General features: G+C 40.7%; 1 protein-coding gene across 5 annotated transcripts in view; it reads left to right on the forward strand.

Annotated features, from left to right (window-relative positions):
* Window positions 1-15,329, forward strand: part of LOC136826317 (putative glutathione-specific gamma-glutamylcyclotransferase 2) — a 110,566-nt gene extending 95,237 nt beyond the window's left edge. For all 5 annotated transcript variants that reach the window (XM_067083562.1, XM_067083561.1, XM_067083564.1 and 2 more), the window contains one exon: window positions 14,882-15,329. In XM_067083562.1, coding sequence (XP_066939663.1) covers window positions 14,882-15,259 — 378 coding nt within the window. In that variant the 3' untranslated portion in view covers window positions 15,260-15,329. The remainder of the gene's footprint in view (window positions 1-14,881) is intronic.
* Window positions 15,330-21,326: the final 5,997 nt, after the last annotated feature.

The following is a 21,326-nucleotide window of genomic DNA, read 5'->3' on the forward strand; positions in this document are numbered from 1 at the left end:
CAGAGAAAAAAGCTTACAGGAATGCTGGAGTTACTACCCCCAGATCGAGCACCTTTGATGAAGATGTCGGTATAACCAAGGGTGAGTGAAGGAATCACAACCACAGAGCCACACTCTATAGACATCCCTATGTCACTATCCCAGAGAAGAGTGAGGGGCCGTACCAGCCACGCTCCCCAGCCCCCCCTGTGGCGACTCAGCGCCATCTGAACTCATTCCAGACTAGCACCATCCCCAGGCTTGGCATGAGCCAGTAGGGGCGAACCTGTACCTCAAAATATTCTGGGGTCACCGGGTGACACGGGGCCTCCCTCGAAATAGATTTTCCTTTGTCAAAATCCCTTTTCTGAGCTCGGCCCGTGTCACCGGTGAAATAGTATCAGAATCGTGCCAAGACTGCAAAGCTACAACAGAATACAAAGGTAACTGGAAAGACACATGCTATGGAAAAATAGATTTAATAAAAATATCTCAACAATGAAAAATTGGGCAACTATAGGTAAATACTGGTGACATAATACACCTCACATCAAAAGGGTACAATGAAATAGCAAACTTAACCTAGGAACAAGGTAGAAACACTAACATATAGTACAATAGGGGAAAAATAAAAAGGCCCCTATAATTCAATAGAATAACCAGTAATTACAAACTTAAACCTAAAAGCAATGAGATACAATTGAAAGACAAAATTATATGAGGTACATGAAGCAAAATAAAAAGCTTCAGTACCTCTGACTAAATCTAAATCCACAACATATCAAATCCAAATCACAAGACAAGCAATAATCAGGTATACCAGTATCGAGTATGAGGAGCAAGGCAGCGAGGCATGGTCGATCCAGAAAAACAGTAGAGAAATAAATGAGGCAGGCGGGCGGGAGGGAAAGGAAAGGATAAGGATAATTAAGATGAGAGATGACACTCCCCACAGCCACCGTGAGAAAATTTCAGGGCTTGAGTGATTTAAATAGTGGTTTAACGCTAGAGGTGATTTCTATCCCATATACTCGGTAAGTTAAGCAAAATTCATATGAAAACAGAAAGTAAAGGTAGCCACTGCATGGAAACCTTTGGGACTCAACGAAAGAGTTCCACCCTTTTCCCCTGATAAAAAGAGGACCCGACTTATACTGTGGAGTTCTTTGTAGATAAGACTTTAATGTATATAATGGACATGAGATTGGTCCTAAAGGGAGAGACACCACCTTCTAGGGGACCACCTGTCCTGGGGTCTTCATTTTTACTTAGGAACCTATGATCAGGGAAAGGAGGACTTCTCCGGATGGGATATTAAAGAAATCAACATGATCATCACCTCTGAGAGCTGATAGCTTTGAATTCTGGCAACTGAAGCTAAGCTAATCAGAAGTACCTACTATAAGGCTGATTAACTACATCAATAGTGGCCGGGGCGAGGCATTTTTCAACAATGATCTAAAGAAAGTAACCGTTAGGTTAGTAGCCACAGTTTGAGCTTCAGATGCCTTCAAGAAAGATGTTAGTTCTTTGCTGCTATGCATCATACTTTCTGAGAGTATAATCTCCCTTATCAGATTCCAGAAGCAGAGTGTTGACGGGGTCAATGTTTGCTCCCTTTTTTTGCAGCAAACATTATAAGGTCCGTAAAGCCCGGGCATTCTGAATTCTTAAGAAAGCAAACACAGCCTTTGTTTGTACTACTTGGGTCAGACTGGTTGGGTATCTGATGACACCGCACTTGAGTTCCTGGAGCAGGGAACCAGTTGCTCTTTGGCCAATGAGGGGCTACTAGGCTAGATGGCCCTTGAATGACCTGAGTTTGTACAGTATTCTCAAGAACAAGTTTATTGAAACAAAGTGCCCCTTCTCCCCAACAGTTCCAAACTATGGACATCGTGTCTGTGGCAAAGGTCTGAGGGTCGGGTTGGGAGCCCACGTATCAGGAAGCTTGTAATTGTTCTTTGCAGCGAACAGATCACCTGGAGCCCTGGAACCCGGCGGCAAATTCAATTGAACGATTCCCGCCCAGAGACCACTCCGTCCAGCGGGTAGTCCTGGACAGGGAGACCGCCACTATGTTCGCACCCCGATAGATGGGTGGCTGACAAAGGCCAGCGTGCTTGTCGCCAGGGAGAAGGTAACTAACACCACCTGGTTAACGCGACCTGATTTGAGCTGCCCCTTTTGAAGCAACGAACCACCACTGCGCTGCCCCAACATCAGTCTGATGTGAAACTGGCGGCGGGCGGAGCTTCGAGAATTAGAAACACTGCCACAGCTTCCAAGGTGTTTATATGAAACTGTTGGAACATGTAGACCATATTGTAGACTTTTGTTGTGGTGAATAACCTCCCAGCCACTTAAAGAAAGCGTCTGAGTGTATTACCAGAGCCGGAAGGGGAATTGAAGTGGAACAGGCTTCGAGAGACCTGGATGTGGACCACAGGCGGGGTCTACTCTCAGGATTTGAGGGATGAGGGACTCTGTCTCTGAAACTGATGTCTTTAAGCTCGCTTTTAAGAGCAGGTCTGTCACTGAAGCAAACTTAAGAGGCCGAGAAACCTCTCTTAAGTCCTACGGAAGGTTACTTTCAGAACTTTCTGGTAGAATTAGATTTCCTTCGCTTGGCCGGCGGAAGAGATAACCTGTCTGAGAGTTAGGTCCCCTTGATACCCAGCCACTGAACAAGACTCCAGAGTCAGGCGGGACTTTTCCTTGTTCAATTTGAAAGCTGAACGACCCCAAGAACTTCGGTCATCTAGAATCACTATTTGCTGGCTGGAAACTTTCTTGGGGACAGTGAAAAGCCTGCCTTGAAACTTGAGGTGCCTCACTTTCTTTATAGCTCATTTATTGAGTAGTTCCGTCCACCAAGACCTGTAGGGCTTTTGGAGGAAGGATGGTAAAAATCTGGTCATGGGAGGGGACCCTGATCCAGTTCCAACCCAGACCTTTGGACACGATATTGTGTGTCCAGGGACTGAAGGACCACTGGTCTCTGAACCAGTAAAGGTGTTCACCCACCTAACTGGTCTCAGTGAGAGAAGCAGATTTGCTTCCTCTACCGTGGCCACTTTTTCCTCCGGAAGACAGGCTCAGCCCTGCCTCTGAAGGGCTCGACCTCTACCCCCTTGCGCTCCTATTAAGACCGTGAAAAACCCCACGGCCCTCATAGGTAGGGGTTGTATGCCGCGAGAGACACGTAGGTGCAGCAAGGGTTGGGCTGGTTGAACCAGCACATACTGTTGGGGTTGGGCCTTGGAGGTGGATGGTTGGCTCACCGTTGAGAACGGGACTGCCTGATGTTGGGGTCTCCTGCGCTTCCTGCAACGTTTCCCAGGCCTATTCTGGGAACCGCTAAACTCGGAGGTCTTCCGCTAAGAGCGGAGATACCCACCGGGAGTGCAGACTCTGGTTGGTCCTGGTTGCTTCGCTCAGGACACCGGAGACTTCATCGTCTGGGAAAAGGTTGGTTCCCCAGCAAGAACTCCTCATGAGCCTGTCAGGTTCAAGACGAATGGTGGCATCAGCAAAGATGAACATACGGCAGTTCATCTTTGCTACCATGAAGTCGAACAGGTCCGACTGAAACCCTGCTAACAGGGATTTAGTCAGAACCTGAAACAATGGTTCCTCTGAAAAGGGAGGCGGCGGTCGCTTCTGACAGGCACAGCGAGTTCAAAGACCCGGCTCAAGCCGACACGTGCTTCGAACTCAGCCTTCAGGAGAGCTTCTGTGAGCTTAGGCTGCTCTCTCTGAACTGGTTTGGCGCGCAATCTGCGTCCAATTTACCGACAGTAAATGTGGACGGAGCGTTCCTCAGAACTCGTCACCCGGGGAAGATTAGAGATGTAGGGTCTAATTCCCGGAGCTGAGGCAAGGGTTGCCTTCCCAGCAAGCCTGAGCGGTTGCAATAGCAACTTTGTTCAGACAGGGGTGGGTAGCCTACCACCAAGAGAAAACATATTTAAATTGCCCTTGAAGGGGTCAACTCCGTGTCCTCCGCCTGCCACCCGGTAAAAGTGCGCAGGAGAATGGATTGCGCCTGATCCCTAGGGAAAATCACCGTCTCCGAGGGACCTCAATTGAGCGTACCCAGGCTTCCTCCGTCAGCCTAAGGAAGCCTGGGTAGGGGCAAGAGATCAGCCGGGAAAAACTCCAGTTCTTCTAGACGCCTGGTACCTAGGCCTTCAATGGTCAAGGTGCCTTCATGCTGACAGCACGAAGAGCCACCCGCCATGGGTTCCTTACGTCAAAAGGAGGGAGGGCAGCGGTGTCGGGAACTGATAGTGCACCCGGCACCACCGAGCGCGACAAATCAGCGATCAGCTCTCATGATCTTGAAGCTTCTCAGAAAGCTTATCTAATTTTGTGTCTACCTCCATGGAGAACCTCTTGAACAATATATCATAAACGCCTCCGGGTCAAAAGGCAGGCTGGCGAGGAGGGCTGGACTTGGTCGCCCATCTACTCGCTCCTTTGCCCGGGGTACTCAGTTTGCTCCCGGAAGGCAAAGGGTCAGCACCCTTTGGCTTGGCGGGGAAAGAAGAGGCTTTTCGTGAAGACGAGGACTTGTAGCCCTTCGCCTTCAACGACGACTTCAACTTGGGGACAGTAGACTGAACTCTGTCCTCAAGATAGCAGGTTTGGTGAAGGCCTGAAAGGAAGAGGATGATGAAGGAGGGGATTAAGGAGGGCGCCCGCCCCACTGCCTCACTTACCTCAATACCTACCCCTGGTCCTGCTCGGTGACCATCGGCTCGAGATCCAGGTCGGCGCAGCGGCGACTCTGTAATCCCAGTGTGGGGTCCCCTTGCAAGGGCTGGGTCGCGACCCGGATCTGGTCGATAATAGGTGCTGGCCACATCAGAAGGTACGCCGCAGTGATCCGGCGCTGGGATAAAGCAGGTCCTCAGCTTTTCATCGAGGATATAGGGTTTCCCCGACAGGACATTCCTCCCGAACCTAGCTACCTGCGCGGAGAGATCCCAAGGCCCTTTCTTGAAGGACTCGTCAACCTGAAAGGGGCAGAGTGTCAAAAGAAGGGCTAATACCGTGTTTATATAAGAGCCAAATGTGACCAAATAACAAACTCTGACTAATGTGGTAAAGCGGAAGTAATTAGCTTACCGGCTCGCCCTGGAGACATCCATGCGATGCGAAGCAAACCGCACAGCCGTCCGGATGCCAGACGATCAAGTCATCAAGCGGACTGCACAGCCAGCATGAGTCCGGCACACCACATGCCCGAAGGGTTGGTGGAGGATGGTGGCACATCCGGGCTCCTCACAACGAACAGTCTGTAAAGTGTGAAAAGTACATGAATCTACCACTCTAAGAAACTTAAACTATGTAGGGATAAGTATTTTCATACCATGCTACCGGAGAACTCCGGTGGAATGAAAAACCCCGTCAGAGATGGACCTACTAAGCAAAGAAACTTAAAGTAAACAAATCAACCCGCGCGGCTGAGGGTTAAGCCGGTGGGGACAGTAACAAACATATGGTAGCATCACCTCCCGACTGCCGGAATTTTCCGGCGGAACAGAGAGATGAATCAACGGGACTCACCACCAGGAACGCCAGTAATAAAAACGGCGGAACCTAAGGGAAGGATCACCGGACTAAAATAAAATTAAAGTAAAAATCTCAACCCGACGGGCGGGGTGAAGCTGCCGAGCAGAGCAAACACATGGTAGCGAAAAATCTCCCGACTGCCGGAATACTCGGCGGAACGAGAGTTGAATCAACGTGACCCTTACCACAAGGAACGCCAGAAATAAAAACGGCGGAACCTGAGGAAGGATCACCGGACTCTGATATAATATTAAAGAAATCAAACATATAACAACCCGGCGGCGGGTTAAGCCATCTGGGACCAGCAACAGTCATATATCAACCCGACGTAGCGGGGTTAAGCCGTCGGGGACCAGCAACTAAATATATGGTAAACAGAAAACCTCCCGACTGCCGGAATACTCCGGCGGAACGAGAGAGTTGAATTGACAGGACCCTCACCACAAGGACCGCCAGTAATGAAACCGGGCGGAACCCAAGGGAAGGATCACCGGACTCTGATATAAGATTAAAGCAAACATATCAACCCGACGGCGGGGTTAAGCCCTCGGGGACCAGTAACAAGTGTATACACATAGAGGGTGGTAAAGAAACTAGTTAACAACGCTACTATGAGGTAGAGTCCCCGAGTCCGGGTACCATTACTACCGGAGATCCCAAGCCTCTATCGCTCAGAGTACACAAGAAGGAAGAGGCAGAACACAACTGGACCCACATGGGCAGGTGTAACGCGCCAATCAATTCCGACTAGAATGACCCAGACGCGAGGCAAATGCGGGAGGCAAAGGGGAGGACTGGGGATGATGGGAGGGGAAGGATAACCCTGAAAATGTTAGAAGACCCACTCGATCCGGGAGAGAGGGTAAACGAAACATAAAGTCAAGACGGTTGTCACCAGGAACCATCCCTGGGAGGGGAGCGAATCCCTCCACCAGGGAGGACCCAAGCACTCCGGGGGAGAACATCGGGGACCGATGTGTCACACCATGAGAGATGACAAGGAATTGACTTAGGGTAGGCTAGGGAAGGGGGAAAAGCTAAGTAAGGAAGGGCTTAGACCAGAGAAGAGGAAAACAGGAGACTAGGGAAGACGTGTACCCATCTCAACTGAAATCCCAGGCCGTACTAGGTAAAGTGATACCCAAGTAGGGAGAGCTCTAGGCCTGCCCTAACAGGAAAGGAAAGGAAGTAGCCTCACCCCCACTCAGACACCTTGTAATAGACACAGTCTATAAAATACGAAGGGGAGAATGAAAGGGAGGGATGTAGAACCAACAGGAGAGAAAAACCTGTGTTGAAGGCCAGCCAGAACCGTAAGGTAAGGGAATGCTACAATAAGCGTGGAGACACACCCAAGGGAAAACCTCTACCCCTCCGAAAAGGAGGGGAGGACAATGGGTCTCACTCCACCACCCAAACAACGGTCGGTGGACGGAACAACAACAGAAACTCCCTCCATCTGCTGATCCTCCTCTCACCTAACCTACTCCAGGATACCAGGGGAGAGAGGAGGCCAAATAGGCTACCAGGAAAGCCTAACCTTGCACTAGGCAGGGCTAGGACAGGGGATGTTAACCAGAAATAATAAATAAATAATAAATAAATAACCACCATTACTAAATATATACGCTAGACATTGATATCGGCTTGTACTTGGCACGTAGTCTAACCAACAAAGCGACAGGCAGTAAACAGATAGGACTGTACCTGATGCTCGCGGTAATAATGATAAGATTTAAATATAATAAAACATGACATCAAGCACAAACATAATAGAAATCTATAATGACCATAATTAATAGGGAAAACATCCTGGGGAGATTCCTAGGTGGAAAATACTACGGGAACCCTAAATGTAAGAACTCCTATGATGGGGAAGTTCTACGAAATTAACTTTAGAGGATATCCCAAAGACCCGACCCAGGCAGGACCACCGGGATGAATCTATGGGGGGAATGATAAATAATGTAACCGACCAAGAGAAGCCCGAACAGAACAAGCTGAACGAGCGAACCTCGCGGTTGACATGGCTGACAAAGGGACGCCGCAGCGTCCCAACAAGATTCACGTATAATATCTAAATACGATGTAAAACAGCCAAACTTATCATAAACCCCACAAGAATATGGTACTTAACTTGGAAACAGTAAAGGTGCTTGACGACATGGTGAAATAAAGGCAAATCACGCTAAAAAACACAAGCCACAAACAAATCTGCGATCAAAACGAAGTGCTAGAAATGGAATGAGTTCAGATGGCGCTGGAGTCGCCGCGTGGTGGCTGGGGAGCGTGGCGCTGGTACGGCCCCTCACTCTTCTCGGGGATATTGACATAGGGATGTCTATAGAGTGTGGCTCTGTGGTTGTGATTCCTTCACTCACCCTTGGTTATACCGACATCTTCATCGAAGGTGCTCGATCTGGGGTTAGTAACGCCAGCATTCCTGTAAGCTTTTTTCTCTGGTATATTTAGCAATATTTATACCTAGAAATTCGTGTAAGAATGGAATTTCACCGGGTGACACGGGCCGAGCTCAGAAAAGTATGTTTACAAAGAAAGCTCATATAAATGACAGAAGGGGATTATAAAGGAAACATATGTACCTGGAATCCAACACAATTGAAGAATTAGTACAACTGCCAAAACAGGATTAAATACTTAAGAGGTTTTTACAAAGGATTAAGATTAACCGTTCAGGAGCAGGGACAGGACAATTAAAAGAATTATACAGGTTCGTGACTGACCACTTAAAAATTTTTAGTACAACACAATATTTTTTTTTTTTTTTAATAATAACTTTTTGCAAGATGAACATTTTTACAAAAAAAATTATATTAAACATACGGATATACAGAAAATATATATCAAGTAGCTACCTTGTAATTAAGTCAGTGATTTTATCTTTTAGGTCATTCTTGAACATTTTTCTAATACAGGGGTCCAAATAATACATGCCAGGGCTAAGATTAAAATTACAACTGGAAGTAAGCTGGATAATAGCAGACTCCAATAGATTTCTTGAAGAGAAATCTTTCGATCTGGCAATCACTGAACTTTCAGTCCAGTTTATCCTGTGAGAGTTTTCACTTAAATGAATGAATATAGCATTGGATGCTTGTCCAGTTTTGACTGAATACTTATGTTGCTTAATACATTACATCTAAATCTTTTGCTAGATTGGCTTGATATAAAATGAGGGGCAATCCAAACATGGAATTTTATATATTATGTTGTTGTTTTCTTTAGGGCTATTTTTATTAACATTCTTTTTGTGTGTTATTATAAAAAAATTAGGTTTACATTAAAAGGTTTTAACAATGATTTTATGTTTTCAAAACCACTAAAATAAGGCAAGCTAAGAATGTTCTTAGGTTTCTTTCTTCATGTTACTTTCACTATAAAACTTTTTTGTGGCCTTTGTTATAACAAATATCTAGTATATGTGAAGGATAACATAAATCTGTCCCTATTTTTCTTATGTATTCAATTTCTTTATCCAAATAGGCTACTGGGACTGACAATGCGTAAGGCTCGTAAAAACATAGAGGAAAAAATTGATATTTTGATGTTGAGGTGATGGCCTGAATAAAAATGGACATAAGTTAAGTTGTTGGTTGGTTTCCTATAAATACTGAATTTAACTTGAAATGGTTCTCTATGTATTAAAACATCTAAGAAAGGGAGGCAATTGTCTTTTCTAATTCTAACGTAAACTTAATGGATGGTACCTGGTTATTCAAATTACAGAGTAAATAATTTACATCAATACCAGCAGGCAAAACAGCTAAAATATCGTCAACATACCTATACCACTTTAAAGGAGTATAAATGATATTAGGTATATATCGTTTTTTCAAAGAATTCCATGTACAAGTTTGAGAGGAGTGGGGATAAAGGGTTGCCCATTGCCATACCAAATATTTGTTGGTAAAAACACCATTGAATGTAAACTTACAATCACAAATGCACAACCTAGTGAGAAATAATATGACTTACAGGTAGAGGTAATTCGTGATGGATTAATTCATTACTAAGATACTCTAAAATGGAATCTATAGGAACTTTAGTAAAAAAGGGAACAAACATCAAAACTAACGAATCTATCAGTGGGGCAAAAAGTGATTTTGTTTAATTTATCAACTAAATCTAGGCTATTATATACGTGAGAATCTGAGATAGTTCCAAGTAACGGAGACAAGAGTTTGGTAATATATTTCGAAAGTTTATATGATATTGAGCCAACAATACTGATAATAGGCCGCATAGGATTGTTTTCTTTGTGTGTTTTTACTACTCCGTACAAGTAAGGTAACGAGGGAAATTTTACCGACAACTGACCTATTAGTTCTTTTTATCTTTAAGGATTTTTTCACTGTGCTGTTGAAACTTTTATGACTTGATCAAGGGGATTTTTTGTTAGTTTTTTGTGTCGTATCATCATCCAGTAGGGTTTGCATACGATATGTAGTCAACTTTATCTAAAATTACAATACTATTCGATTTATCAGCTTTTTGTGATGTGGATTATATTGTCTTTTTAAGGTCGGTCAAGCTTTTCTTATACCGAGCAGGAAATTGCTTTCATGCTTAACATTCGCAGCTCCATAAATGATACCTTTAACTATATCAATATGATTTTTAGGAATATCACAATGTTTTCAAATACACATAGGGACAGCGCAATCGTTAAAGCCGAGGGTCTGTTAGATACAAAGAAGGATAAACCATATCCAAGCGCACTCTCAACATTTTCACTTATTTTTTCCTCTATGTTTTTATGAGCCTTGCGCATTGTCAGTCCCCAGTATTTGATAAAGAAATTGAATACATAAGAAAAATAGGGGACAGATTTATGTTATCCTTCACATATACTAGATATTTGTTATAAAAAGCCCACAAAAAGTTTTTATAGTGAAAGTAACATGAAGAAAGAAACCCCTAAGAACATTCTTAGCTTGCCTTATTTTAGTGGTTTTGAAGACATAAAATCATTGTTACAAAAACCTTTTAATGTCAACCTCGTTTTTACTTATAATAACACACTAAAAGAATGTTAATAAAAATGGCCCCTAAAGAAAACAACAACATAATATATAAAAAATTCCATGTTAGGATTGCCCCTCTTTTTATATTGGCCAATCTAGCAAAGATTTAGATGTACGTATTAAGCAACATAAGTATTCAGTCAAAACTGGACAAGCATCCAATGCTATATTCATTCATTTAAGTGAAAACTCTCTCAGGATAAATAGGGTGGACCAGGGAAACCAGTTAACTCTAACATATTTCTTTAATTCCAACGTTTCGTAATAATTTCTATATTACATCTTCAGGGATCTGTTGAATAATGAACAGATTACTTAAAAAGTTACTGTAAAAGCTTTAAAAATCATAAGAAAAATAAAAAAATTAAAACTAAAATTCACCAAATACAATACAGCTAAAAATAACACAGAACAAAACGTTGGAATTAAAGAAATATGTTAGAGTTAACTGGTTTCCCTGGTCCACCTCACGCTGATGTGTCCTGCTGGTCCTTGCTTTTGATATATATATATATAATATATATATATATATATATATATATATATATATATATATATATATATATATATATATTATATATATATATATTATATATATATATATATATATATATATATATATATATATATATATATATATATATATATTATATATATATATATATATATTATATATATATATATTATATATATATATATATATATATATATATATATATATATATATATATATATATATATATATATATATATAGTCACAACTTAAGCTTTCCCACTTGAACCACTCATTAATTCCCAGTGATGAAAGCAACACTTCATGTAGCGTAAAAAGTATATATATGAGGTGCATTATCAAACCAAAGTTTAAATAAAACAAAAGTTTTACTTATCTCAAATAACTTAAGAATAGTTCAACAATAATTACAAATAACCACTTAATAACTGTAATGAACAAAAGAATCGTAAACCACCGGATAATGAACTCAAAGACGTAGCTGTAATGAGTTTGGAAGTTAACATTTCCAATGATTACGTAAGGGAAAAACAGGAGATAATTTCATACACTATGTACAGAACAAAAAGCAACCAATAGATGTTACTAACAGCATATGCATAATAGGCTGGTTATTACAGTTACTACATAGTGATAGAATTATTATAGTATTACAACATAATGATAGGAGGTTATCACATATATATATATATATATATATATATATATATATATATATATATATATATATATATATATATATATATATATATATATATATATATATAACCAGCAGTTCCCGGTCATTGACAGTGTGACAATAACTGAAATCGCCAATAACTGAAGATTGTTGCTGCTGTTAAGTGGGGATCGGTAGTGATAAGAGGAGAGTGGCCCTGAAAATCCAGTTGTCGTCGTTGCTAGACAAGCGCTCTAAAACTGGATTGCCAATAACCAGGACTGTCTGTATATATAAGTCCTCGGTTGCGGCGCTGATCAACGGAAATCAACGATTTCCGTCAGTGCAGAAAATCGCCAAAAAGCCGCAATTTTTGTTTGCTAGACAAGCGCTGTAAAACCGGGATTGCCTGTATATATATATATATATATATATATATATATATATATATATATATATATATATATATATATATATATATATATATATATATATATATATATATATATATATATATATATATATATATATATATACATATATATATATATATATATATATATATATATATATATATATATATATATATATATATATATATATATATATATATATATATATATATATGTGTGTGTGTGTGTGTGTGTGTGTGTGTGTGTGTGTGTGTGTGTGTGTGTGTGTGTATATACTCACATCAAGACCAAACCCCAATCTTTCAAGTGAAAGCCCAGAAAGTCCAGGGCATTAGTAATTCATCTACACAGGACATAAGTTGGAACAAAAGTACTCTGTGCCTGAGGTTTTTCCTAGGCTGGCATCTAGTGCCTAACATACCAGCAAATTTTGCTGACTTCCTGACCCAGCAGTGAGTGAATTGCTAATATTTCATTTGACTAACCCCTTCACCATGAGATGTTATGGAAATGAACACATGGGAATGTGCTTCTTAGAAATAAATTTCTGACTCACACCAGGACTGAACCTCAGTCTTTCAAGTGAGAGTCCAGGGCATTAGCAATCCATCCACACAGGTCATAAAAGAAGTTGGAACCTACAGTCTTTCAAGCACTCTGAGATCGCTAGGGTGGGGTAAGTAAGGAATTCTTGCATTGTCCAAAGTCTCATTGATATGATTAAAATTTTTACTATTTAGCAACTCAAGTGAAATTTTATGAAAAGATATTTATTCTTATATATTTGACTTCATATATTTTCAGGACAAACCTAATTTAATTGTATAAAAACAAAAGAGATATGGCATAATTTTGGCCACTGCTGTCAAACCTGTTTTGCTGACACTTGGTCAGCGAGGGCATTCAGAAGGTAAGTTTGATAAAAAAACAACAACAACAAAGGTGGTCACTCTTACTAAAGCACAATTGCCCTCTAGCAGCCAGTATTACTGAACAATATGGATAGTCAAAGTGGAAACAGATCTTCCCATTGCCATCTTCACTCTCAGGCCAAGAAAATTGTTTATAGCATTAAAGTACAATCATGTAAACAATAAATAACTGCAAAAATAGAATATGAATAGTAATCAAATGGCTTGAAAAGTTATTCCTGCCAAACCACCCACACAAAGTTTAAGTGCTAATGCATTAAGTACATTATGGTATTATTATAAGAACTGTGATTATTTTCTATTTCCCGTGTCAAAAATAGTCCATTCAGCACTTATTTCTAGGTAATTCCGTCTTTCTCTGGTATCTAAAAACCTGAAATAAGTGCTGAATAATTTCAAAATATACTCAGAAATAGATTTTTCCTTTGTCAAAATCCTTTATTTCCAAAAAGCACAGCAATTAAAAAATCAGTTAGAATAATCAAAATATACTCGTGCTGTTTCGTTAGATAAGAAAGCAGAGTAAATGACAGATCTCAGGAAAAGCCATAAATAAGAGCTTCACTTCGAGAGTGAGATTTAAAAGGATAAATAGACCTGGCAGAGCTGTATTCTTTCCCAGGTTACACCTTAGCAATCTTAGAGTGTTTGAAAGACTATAAGTAGTACAGTACTCCACACCTGAGCTTATTCCTGGGCAGGCACCAAACACCTAACATACCAACATGTTTTCCCAACTACCTGACCCAGCAGCGAGTGAATTGCTAACATTTCATTCGACTTACCCCTTCACCATGAGATATGATGGAAATGAACACACAGGAACATGTTTTACAGAATTAAATTTCTGATTCACATTGGGACCAAACCCTGGTCTTTCAAGTGAGAGTCCAGGACTTTAGCAATTCATCCACACATCATAAAAGAATTTGTAACATAAGTACTCAGCACCTAAGGTTTTTCCTGAGCAGGTACCTAGCACCTAACATACCAGCAAATTTAACCCAACTTCCTGACCCAGCAGCGATTGTATTGTTGACATTTCATTTGGCTTACCCCTTCACCATGAGATATGATGGAACTGAATACAAGGGAATGTGTTTCACAGAAATAAATTTCTGACTTAATACCCAGACCAAACCACAGTCTTTCAAGTGAGAGTCCAGGGCATTAGCAATTCATTCTCACAAACCATAAAAGAAGTTGGAACTAAAGTACTCAATACTTGAGGTTTTTCCCGGGCAGGCGCCTAATGCCTAACATACCAGCAAATTTTACTCTACTTCCTGATCGAACAGCGAGTGAATTGCTAAATTTTATTTGACTTACCCCTTCACCGTGAGATATTATGGAAATAAATACATGGGAACATGCTTCACAGAAATAAGTTTCTGACTCACATTGGGACTGAACTTCTTTTATGACTTTTGTGAATGAATTACCAACGCCCTGAACTCTCACCAGGGTTAGGTCCTGATGTGATTCAGAAATTTCTTGGTGTTAAATGTTAGGTACTGCACACTGAAAGGTGATGTGATTACTTTGACATATAGTTATGACTAAAAAAACCTGTAAGATTGAATTATACATTAATGTACAGCATGTAATGAGATCTTCATAGTTTCTCGTAGTTACAGTGCACAGGATTGTGAGACTGCACCTCAGTATGGTTTAGGGACTCATTATTGTTCATATGAAGTAGATGGTACAAGATATCATGATTGGTCTAATGATTTTATGTTGGTGTTTTGTACTCTCAGGCAAAGGTATGGGGAATAGCTTACGAGATTCCACCAGAAGAGGAGCAGAACGTCTTAACGAACTTAAATATACGAGAGCAGCATTTTGAGCACAGAAGGAATTTAGCTATGTACTCTACAACTGGGGAGAAGCTAAAGAACTCTGTGCTTGTATTTCTGGGAACTGATAAGCCAGGACTAATGCTTGGAGATGCTTCAGTAGCTGCCATAGCTGAGCAAATTGCAAAAAGTCATGGACCATCTGGTCCCAACTCAGAGTATTTATTAAAGTTAGCCCAGTTTATGAGGAAAGAAATTCCACAAGCCTCTGATGATCATTTGTTTGAATTAGAAGCAGCTGTGATTGAACTTCTTGGTATAGAAAAAAAAGATAAATGAACAAATTTATATTTTCTTATGTAATGGATTAATTTTAGGTATTATAATGAGGAGCCTGATTTACAGTTTACCAAGCGTTTTTGTCATCCTGTTTCCTCACTAAATTCATTATAGTCATGTTTATGGTCTATTTTGTACTACTATTGAATCTTTGGAATCAGATTTTTTAAACAAAAATACCTAATACTGCACTTCTATTCAGAATGTATTGACTGTGTACCACATGGTTTAAGTACTTATTTTACAGGATTTTGGGGGAGTTTGGGAAAAGGATCCTTTAGATTAAGGTTATGAGTTTGTATTGATAAAAATCTTTGGTTTATTAAAAAATTAATTTTGTTCCACCAAAGCCACTACTTTTACTAAGTTTGAATAGCAGTGTATTAGGGAGGAAGCTGTGCTAATATCATTGAATAGAAGGTGCCTGATGGAGAAGGGGAAAAGTAGCTTTATATCAGAAATTAAAAAGATCTGAGAACTAAGAGGGGTTCATGAGAGGACAGATTCTCTGTTCTTAAACATTGTAGAAGTGGCAGGAAACCACAGTTACAGTTGCAGAATTGAAATAAGTTTTGTAGAAGTTATGAAACCACAGTTGCAGGCTTGAGATAAGTTTTGTAGAAGTTATTGACCCTTAGAAGTGGCAGAAACCTCAGTTGCAGGCTTGAAATAAGTTTTGTAGAAGTTATTGACCCTTAGAAGTTGAAACCTCAGTTGCAGGCTTGAGATAAGTTTTGTAGAAGTTATTGACCCTTAGAAGTGGCAGGAAACCTCAGTTGCAGGCTTGAAATAAAGTAGAAGTGGCAGGAAACCTCAGTTGCAGGCTAGAAATAAGTTTTTAGAAGTTATGACCTGCAGAAGTGGCAGGAAAACCAGGCTTGAGATAAGTTTTGCAGTTATTGACCCTTAGAAGTGGCAGGAAACCTCAGTTGCAGGCTTGAAATAAGTTTTGTAGAAGTTATTGATTAGAAGTGGCAGGAAACCTCAGTTGCAGGCTTGAAATTAGTTATTGACCCTTAGAAGTGGCAGGAAACCTCAGTTGCAGGCTTGAAATAAGTTTTGTAGAAGTTATGACCTGCAGAAGTGGCAGGAAACCACAGTTGCAGGCTTGAGATAAGTTTTGTAGAAGTTATTGACCTTAGAAGTTGAAACCTCAGTTGCAGGCTTGAAATAAGTTTTGTAGAAGTTATTGACCCTTAGAAGTGGCAGGAAACCTCAGTTGCAGGCTTGAAATAAGTTTTGTAGAAGTTATTGACCCTTGAAGTGGCAGGAAACCTCAGTTGCAGGCTTGAAATAAGTTTTGTAGAAGTTATGCTTAGAAGTGGCAGGAAACCACAGTTGCAGTTGCAGGCTTGAGATAAGTTTTGTAGAAGTTTTGTTAGAAGTGGCAGAAACCTCAGTTGCAGGCTTGAAATAAGTTTTGTAGAAGTTATTGACCCTTAGAAGTGGCAGGAAACCTCAGTTGCAGGCTTGAAATAAGTTTTGTGAAGTTATTGACCCTTAGAAGTGAAACCTCAGTTGCAGGCTTGAAATAAGTTTTGTAGAAGTTATTGACCCTTAGAAGTGGCAGGAAACCTCAGTTGCAGGCTTGAAACCACAGTTATGACCTGCAGAAGTGGCAGGAAACCACAGTTGCAGGCTTGAGATAAGTTTTTGAGTTATTGATAGAAGTGGCAGGAAACCTTTGCAGGCTTGAAATAAGTTTTGTAGAAGTTATTGACCCTTAGAAGTGGCAGGAAACCTCAGTTGCAGGCTTGAAATAAGTTTTGTAGAAGTTATTGACCCTTAGAAGTGGCAGGAAACCTCAGTTGCAGGCTTGAAATAAGTTTTGTAGAAGTTATGACCTGCAGAAGTGGCAGGAAACCACAGTTGCAGGCTTGAGATAAGTTTTGTAGAAGTTATTGACCCTTAGAAGTGGCAGGAAACCTCAGTTGCAGGCTTGAAATAAGTTTTGTAGAAGTTATTGACCCTTAGAAGTGGCAGGAAACCTCAGTTGCAGGCTTGAAATAAGTTTTGTAGAAGTTATTGACCCTTAGAAGTGGCAGAAAGTCAGTTGCAGGCTTGAAATAAGTTTTGTAGAAGTTATGACCCTTAGAAGTGGCAGGAAACCACAGTTGCAGGCTTGAGATAAGTTTTGTAGAAGTTATTGACCCTTAGAAGTGGCAGGAAACCTCAGTTGCAGGCTTGAAATAAGTTTTGTAGAAGTTATTGACCCTTAGAAGTGGCAGGAAACCTCAGTTGCAGGCTTGAAATAAGTTTTGTAGAAGTTATTGACCCTTAGAAGTGGCAGGAAACCTCAGTTGCAGGCTTGGTTATGACCTGCAGAAGTGGCAGGAAACCACAGTTGCAGTTGCAGGCTTGAGATAAGTTTTGAGGTTATTGACCCTTAAGTGGCAGGAAACCTCAGTTGCAGGCTTGAAAATAAGTTTTGTAAGTTATGACCTGCAGAAGTGGCAGGAAACCACAGTTGCAGTTGCAGGCTTGAGATAAGTTTTGTAGAAGTTATTGACCCTTAGAAGTGGCAGGAAACCTCAGTTGCAGGCTTGAAATAAGTTTTGTAGAAGTTATGACCTGCAGAAGTGGCAGGAAACCACAGTTGCAGTTGCAGGCTTGAGATAAGTTTTGTAGAAGTTATTGACCCTTAGAAGTGGCAGGAAACCTCAGTTGCAGGCTTGAAATAAGTTTTGTAGAAGTTATTGGCCCTGGGATTCCATGTATGAGGATTGCTAAGTACAAAACAACATTTAGGGGATAAAACTGGAACTTGATCTGAGAAAACTGAAGGCAATACAGTACTTAACCTCCCACAACCACAGTGCCCATGGAAAAATTTGAGAAAATTTCAAGTTACATTTTTCAAACAAAAATTAGCAAAGGTTGAATGATTCCCCAAGTACCTGCCATCAAAACAGATTTTCTTTTAAGAAATTATGTAGAAATAGCCTTGATCCCTTGACCCCCAAATTTAAGTTGAGAAGTCTGATCATCGGAAATATTCTCATATGCTCTTAAATTGACTCTTCTGAGCAAAGAAGAAATCAGATTCTTTGATTCATGCTTTTTATTCTTTGGAGCTAAAATCAGACAAGACTTACCGTCTCAGAAGTCTTTCATTTCTTCAAAGATAAGTCTTAACAGCTCTAACTTGACCTAGGACAAGAGGTAAGGCATCATTCTGAGCTGCACCTACCTGTGTCTTGGTAGTGAAACCAGGCGAAAAACATAGCCAAGTGGAGCCCCAATTCTTTTTGAGAGTGTATGATGTTTGCTGACCCTCTTTGAAATAGTGAGTATAAGTAGGAAAGCCATTTTCATGGTAAGGCCTTTTCAATATGTCTGATCCATTGGTTCATATGGAGTTTGCATCACATTTTTAAGCACTAAGGAGAGGTCCTAACTGAGAGTCTTGATGTATCTAGGCAGGACTTTCTTCTCACAGTGTACAATATAACTATTCAGTTCCAGCACTAAATGACCTCATGGGTCCCAGTGCTTGGCCTATAGCTTAAATCCCATATTCCTTTCCATTCCTCTTCAATTCAGAATACTCAGTCATATTCAAGTGTTGTAATTCCAGTACTGTACTTAAAACAAGGCACTCCTGTGTCTAATGATTACTGGAATTTTTTTTCAAGATAAAATTTTCTTAATAAAACTGATATTGTAATACTTACCTGAACACCTGAATTAGCTCTGGTCACTGACCAGCCTGAACTATATCCCCGTAATTTTACTCACAAAGTGGGTAATTAACTGTCAGCATTACCAACGCTACAGGAAAAATCTTGTCAAATGAGTTACCTGAGGTACCGTTGACAACGCTGCTGCAGATACCAGCTGACAGAGGCCGACATCCCCAATTGAGTCACTCTATCAAAAATTGAAGTGGGGAGGAGGGTGGGAATCATTCAGGTATTCAGGTAAGTATTACAATATTAGTTTTATTATGAAAACTTCATATTGCAATACACTCCCTGAACATCTGAATTGGCCCGATTAACAAAATTGTAATGGAGGTGGGATCAATCTAATTCAGCCCGACCTGTCAACGGAGAATAAGCAGGTAACTCATTATCAACCTACTATGTGTAAATGTATGTCACCATATTGGTCAGTGCTTTCGGTGAAGAGACATGCTGGAGGGAGACCCATCTAGGTTGCGGCACACCCCCTTTTTACAACCTCAAAGATGGTAGCTCACTGATTTGCTCTGCATAGGATATCTGTTTAGTCATACACTCACCATATCAATCATTGCTTTCGGGGAAGAGACATGCTGGAGAGTACTTTGATCGTCAGTCAGGTCAGTGCTGTCTCAGTTCGTCGACCTCCCATGTGGCTCTTCAGAACCTCTCATGTATGGAGGAGGACAGTGAACCTCCCATGAGGCTATTCAGAGCCTCTCATGTATGGAGGAGTACGATGAACCTCCCATGTGGCTATTCAGAGCCTCTCATGTATGGAGAGGAATGAAGCAGTGTGCCGAGCTGCTGATCCTCCGGATAAGGCTCGATGATCGACGACTGAAGAAGTATCTCAGCACCGACAAAAGAGCCTAGCTTAATAGAGAACCCCCTTGGACTCTCGTAGGGAAATTATCAAAGACTAAGATACTTAAAAACTTACTAAACCTAAGTTCATGTGATTATACTTTTACTGCTGCCTAAGATTCTAAAGACTAAAAGGAATTCCTCTATCTGGTTAACCTAAGAAACTCCTTACTAAGAGAATACCACCTCAGCTAAATGAACGCACCCTAGATAATAGAGTTAGCTGGTTAGTTGTAAATGACTTGTTTAACCAGACCTCTGAACCCTTTTAGGGTTCTTCTCGGGCTAGAAAAAGAAAAATAAAAACAGAAAGAATACAAAAAAAGGGGGGAATTATATTGTATTTATTAATTTAGTTTTATTTAAGAAGAGAATGATATTATTAGTTGAAAAGTTATTACCTTCAGCTAGAATATCTTTTATTGATTTATTTTGTAAAGTAAGTATTTCCTTCATGCTGCCATCTGGGACAGTCAATCAGGATATGTTTGATTGTTATTGGGATGTTACATCTTTAGCCACTACACACAGACTAAGAGAATAACCCTCCAATGAGGCGAATTGAACGTCTCTTAAGTAAAAGGAAGTAAACATTGAGACGGACTTCCAAGCAGCCGCCTCCAGAATAGAAGACACTGGACAATTCCTTAAAGGAGAAAGGAAGATGAAGTGGCCGTACTCCGAAAGTCCAAATACTGTGCGCTCAGGGCAATACAGAGCTTGAAGATGACGAAGAAGAACCCTGAGAAGCCTGGGAAATCATCTCCCTCAGAAAATAACTAATTGCATTCTTTGACAGCGGATGGGAAGGATTCTGCAGAGACAGAGTTTCTCAACCTTTGATAAATAGACTTTTAATGCTCGCACCGGACATAAGGACATCTCTGCTGGATCGCCGGTAATGAACTCTTGCCGATAAAGAACCCTAAACGAACGAGGCAGAGGGTTAACCTCTGACTCCTGACTTCTCCACGAATTCTGGAAGAAGAGACAAATACATATTACCAGCCTGGAAACTGCTTGAAGCTCACCCAACTTTCTAGCTGTAGTTAAAGCCATAAGAAAAAACACCTTCTTAATCAGGTGGCTTAACGTTAGAACTTCCAACAAATCCCATGGAGGAGCCCAAGCCAGCAAGACGGGACGTTTAATCTTAAAGGAACGTAATAAATCATGGATGATCTTACTCCTGGAAATTTTCGGGAAGATGGAAACTACATGTACTGCTAAGCATTGAGCGGTAGCCAACAATTGCCGAATACGAAAGAATCTTGACTTCCCGAAGGAATAAAAGAAAATTAGCTATTTTGGCTATGGAAGGTCTAGAGATGGAATGACCTTCCTTACGACACCAACTTCTGTACATTGTCCAGCTGACCTGGTAAAGCTTACAGGTTGACTTTCTCAAGTTGAAAGAAAGCTGTCTAGACACAGCTTTAGAGGGTCCGGTCTGTCTAGCTGCTCGCTTGGCAGTTGCCTTGCAACTAGGTTCACCATGCGAGGGTTTGGATGATAAT

This window comes from Macrobrachium rosenbergii, chromosome 40 (genome assembly GCF_040412425.1).
Source record: "Macrobrachium rosenbergii isolate ZJJX-2024 chromosome 40, ASM4041242v1, whole genome shotgun sequence".
NCBI classification, from domain to species: domain Eukaryota; kingdom Metazoa; phylum Arthropoda; class Malacostraca; order Decapoda; family Palaemonidae; genus Macrobrachium; species Macrobrachium rosenbergii.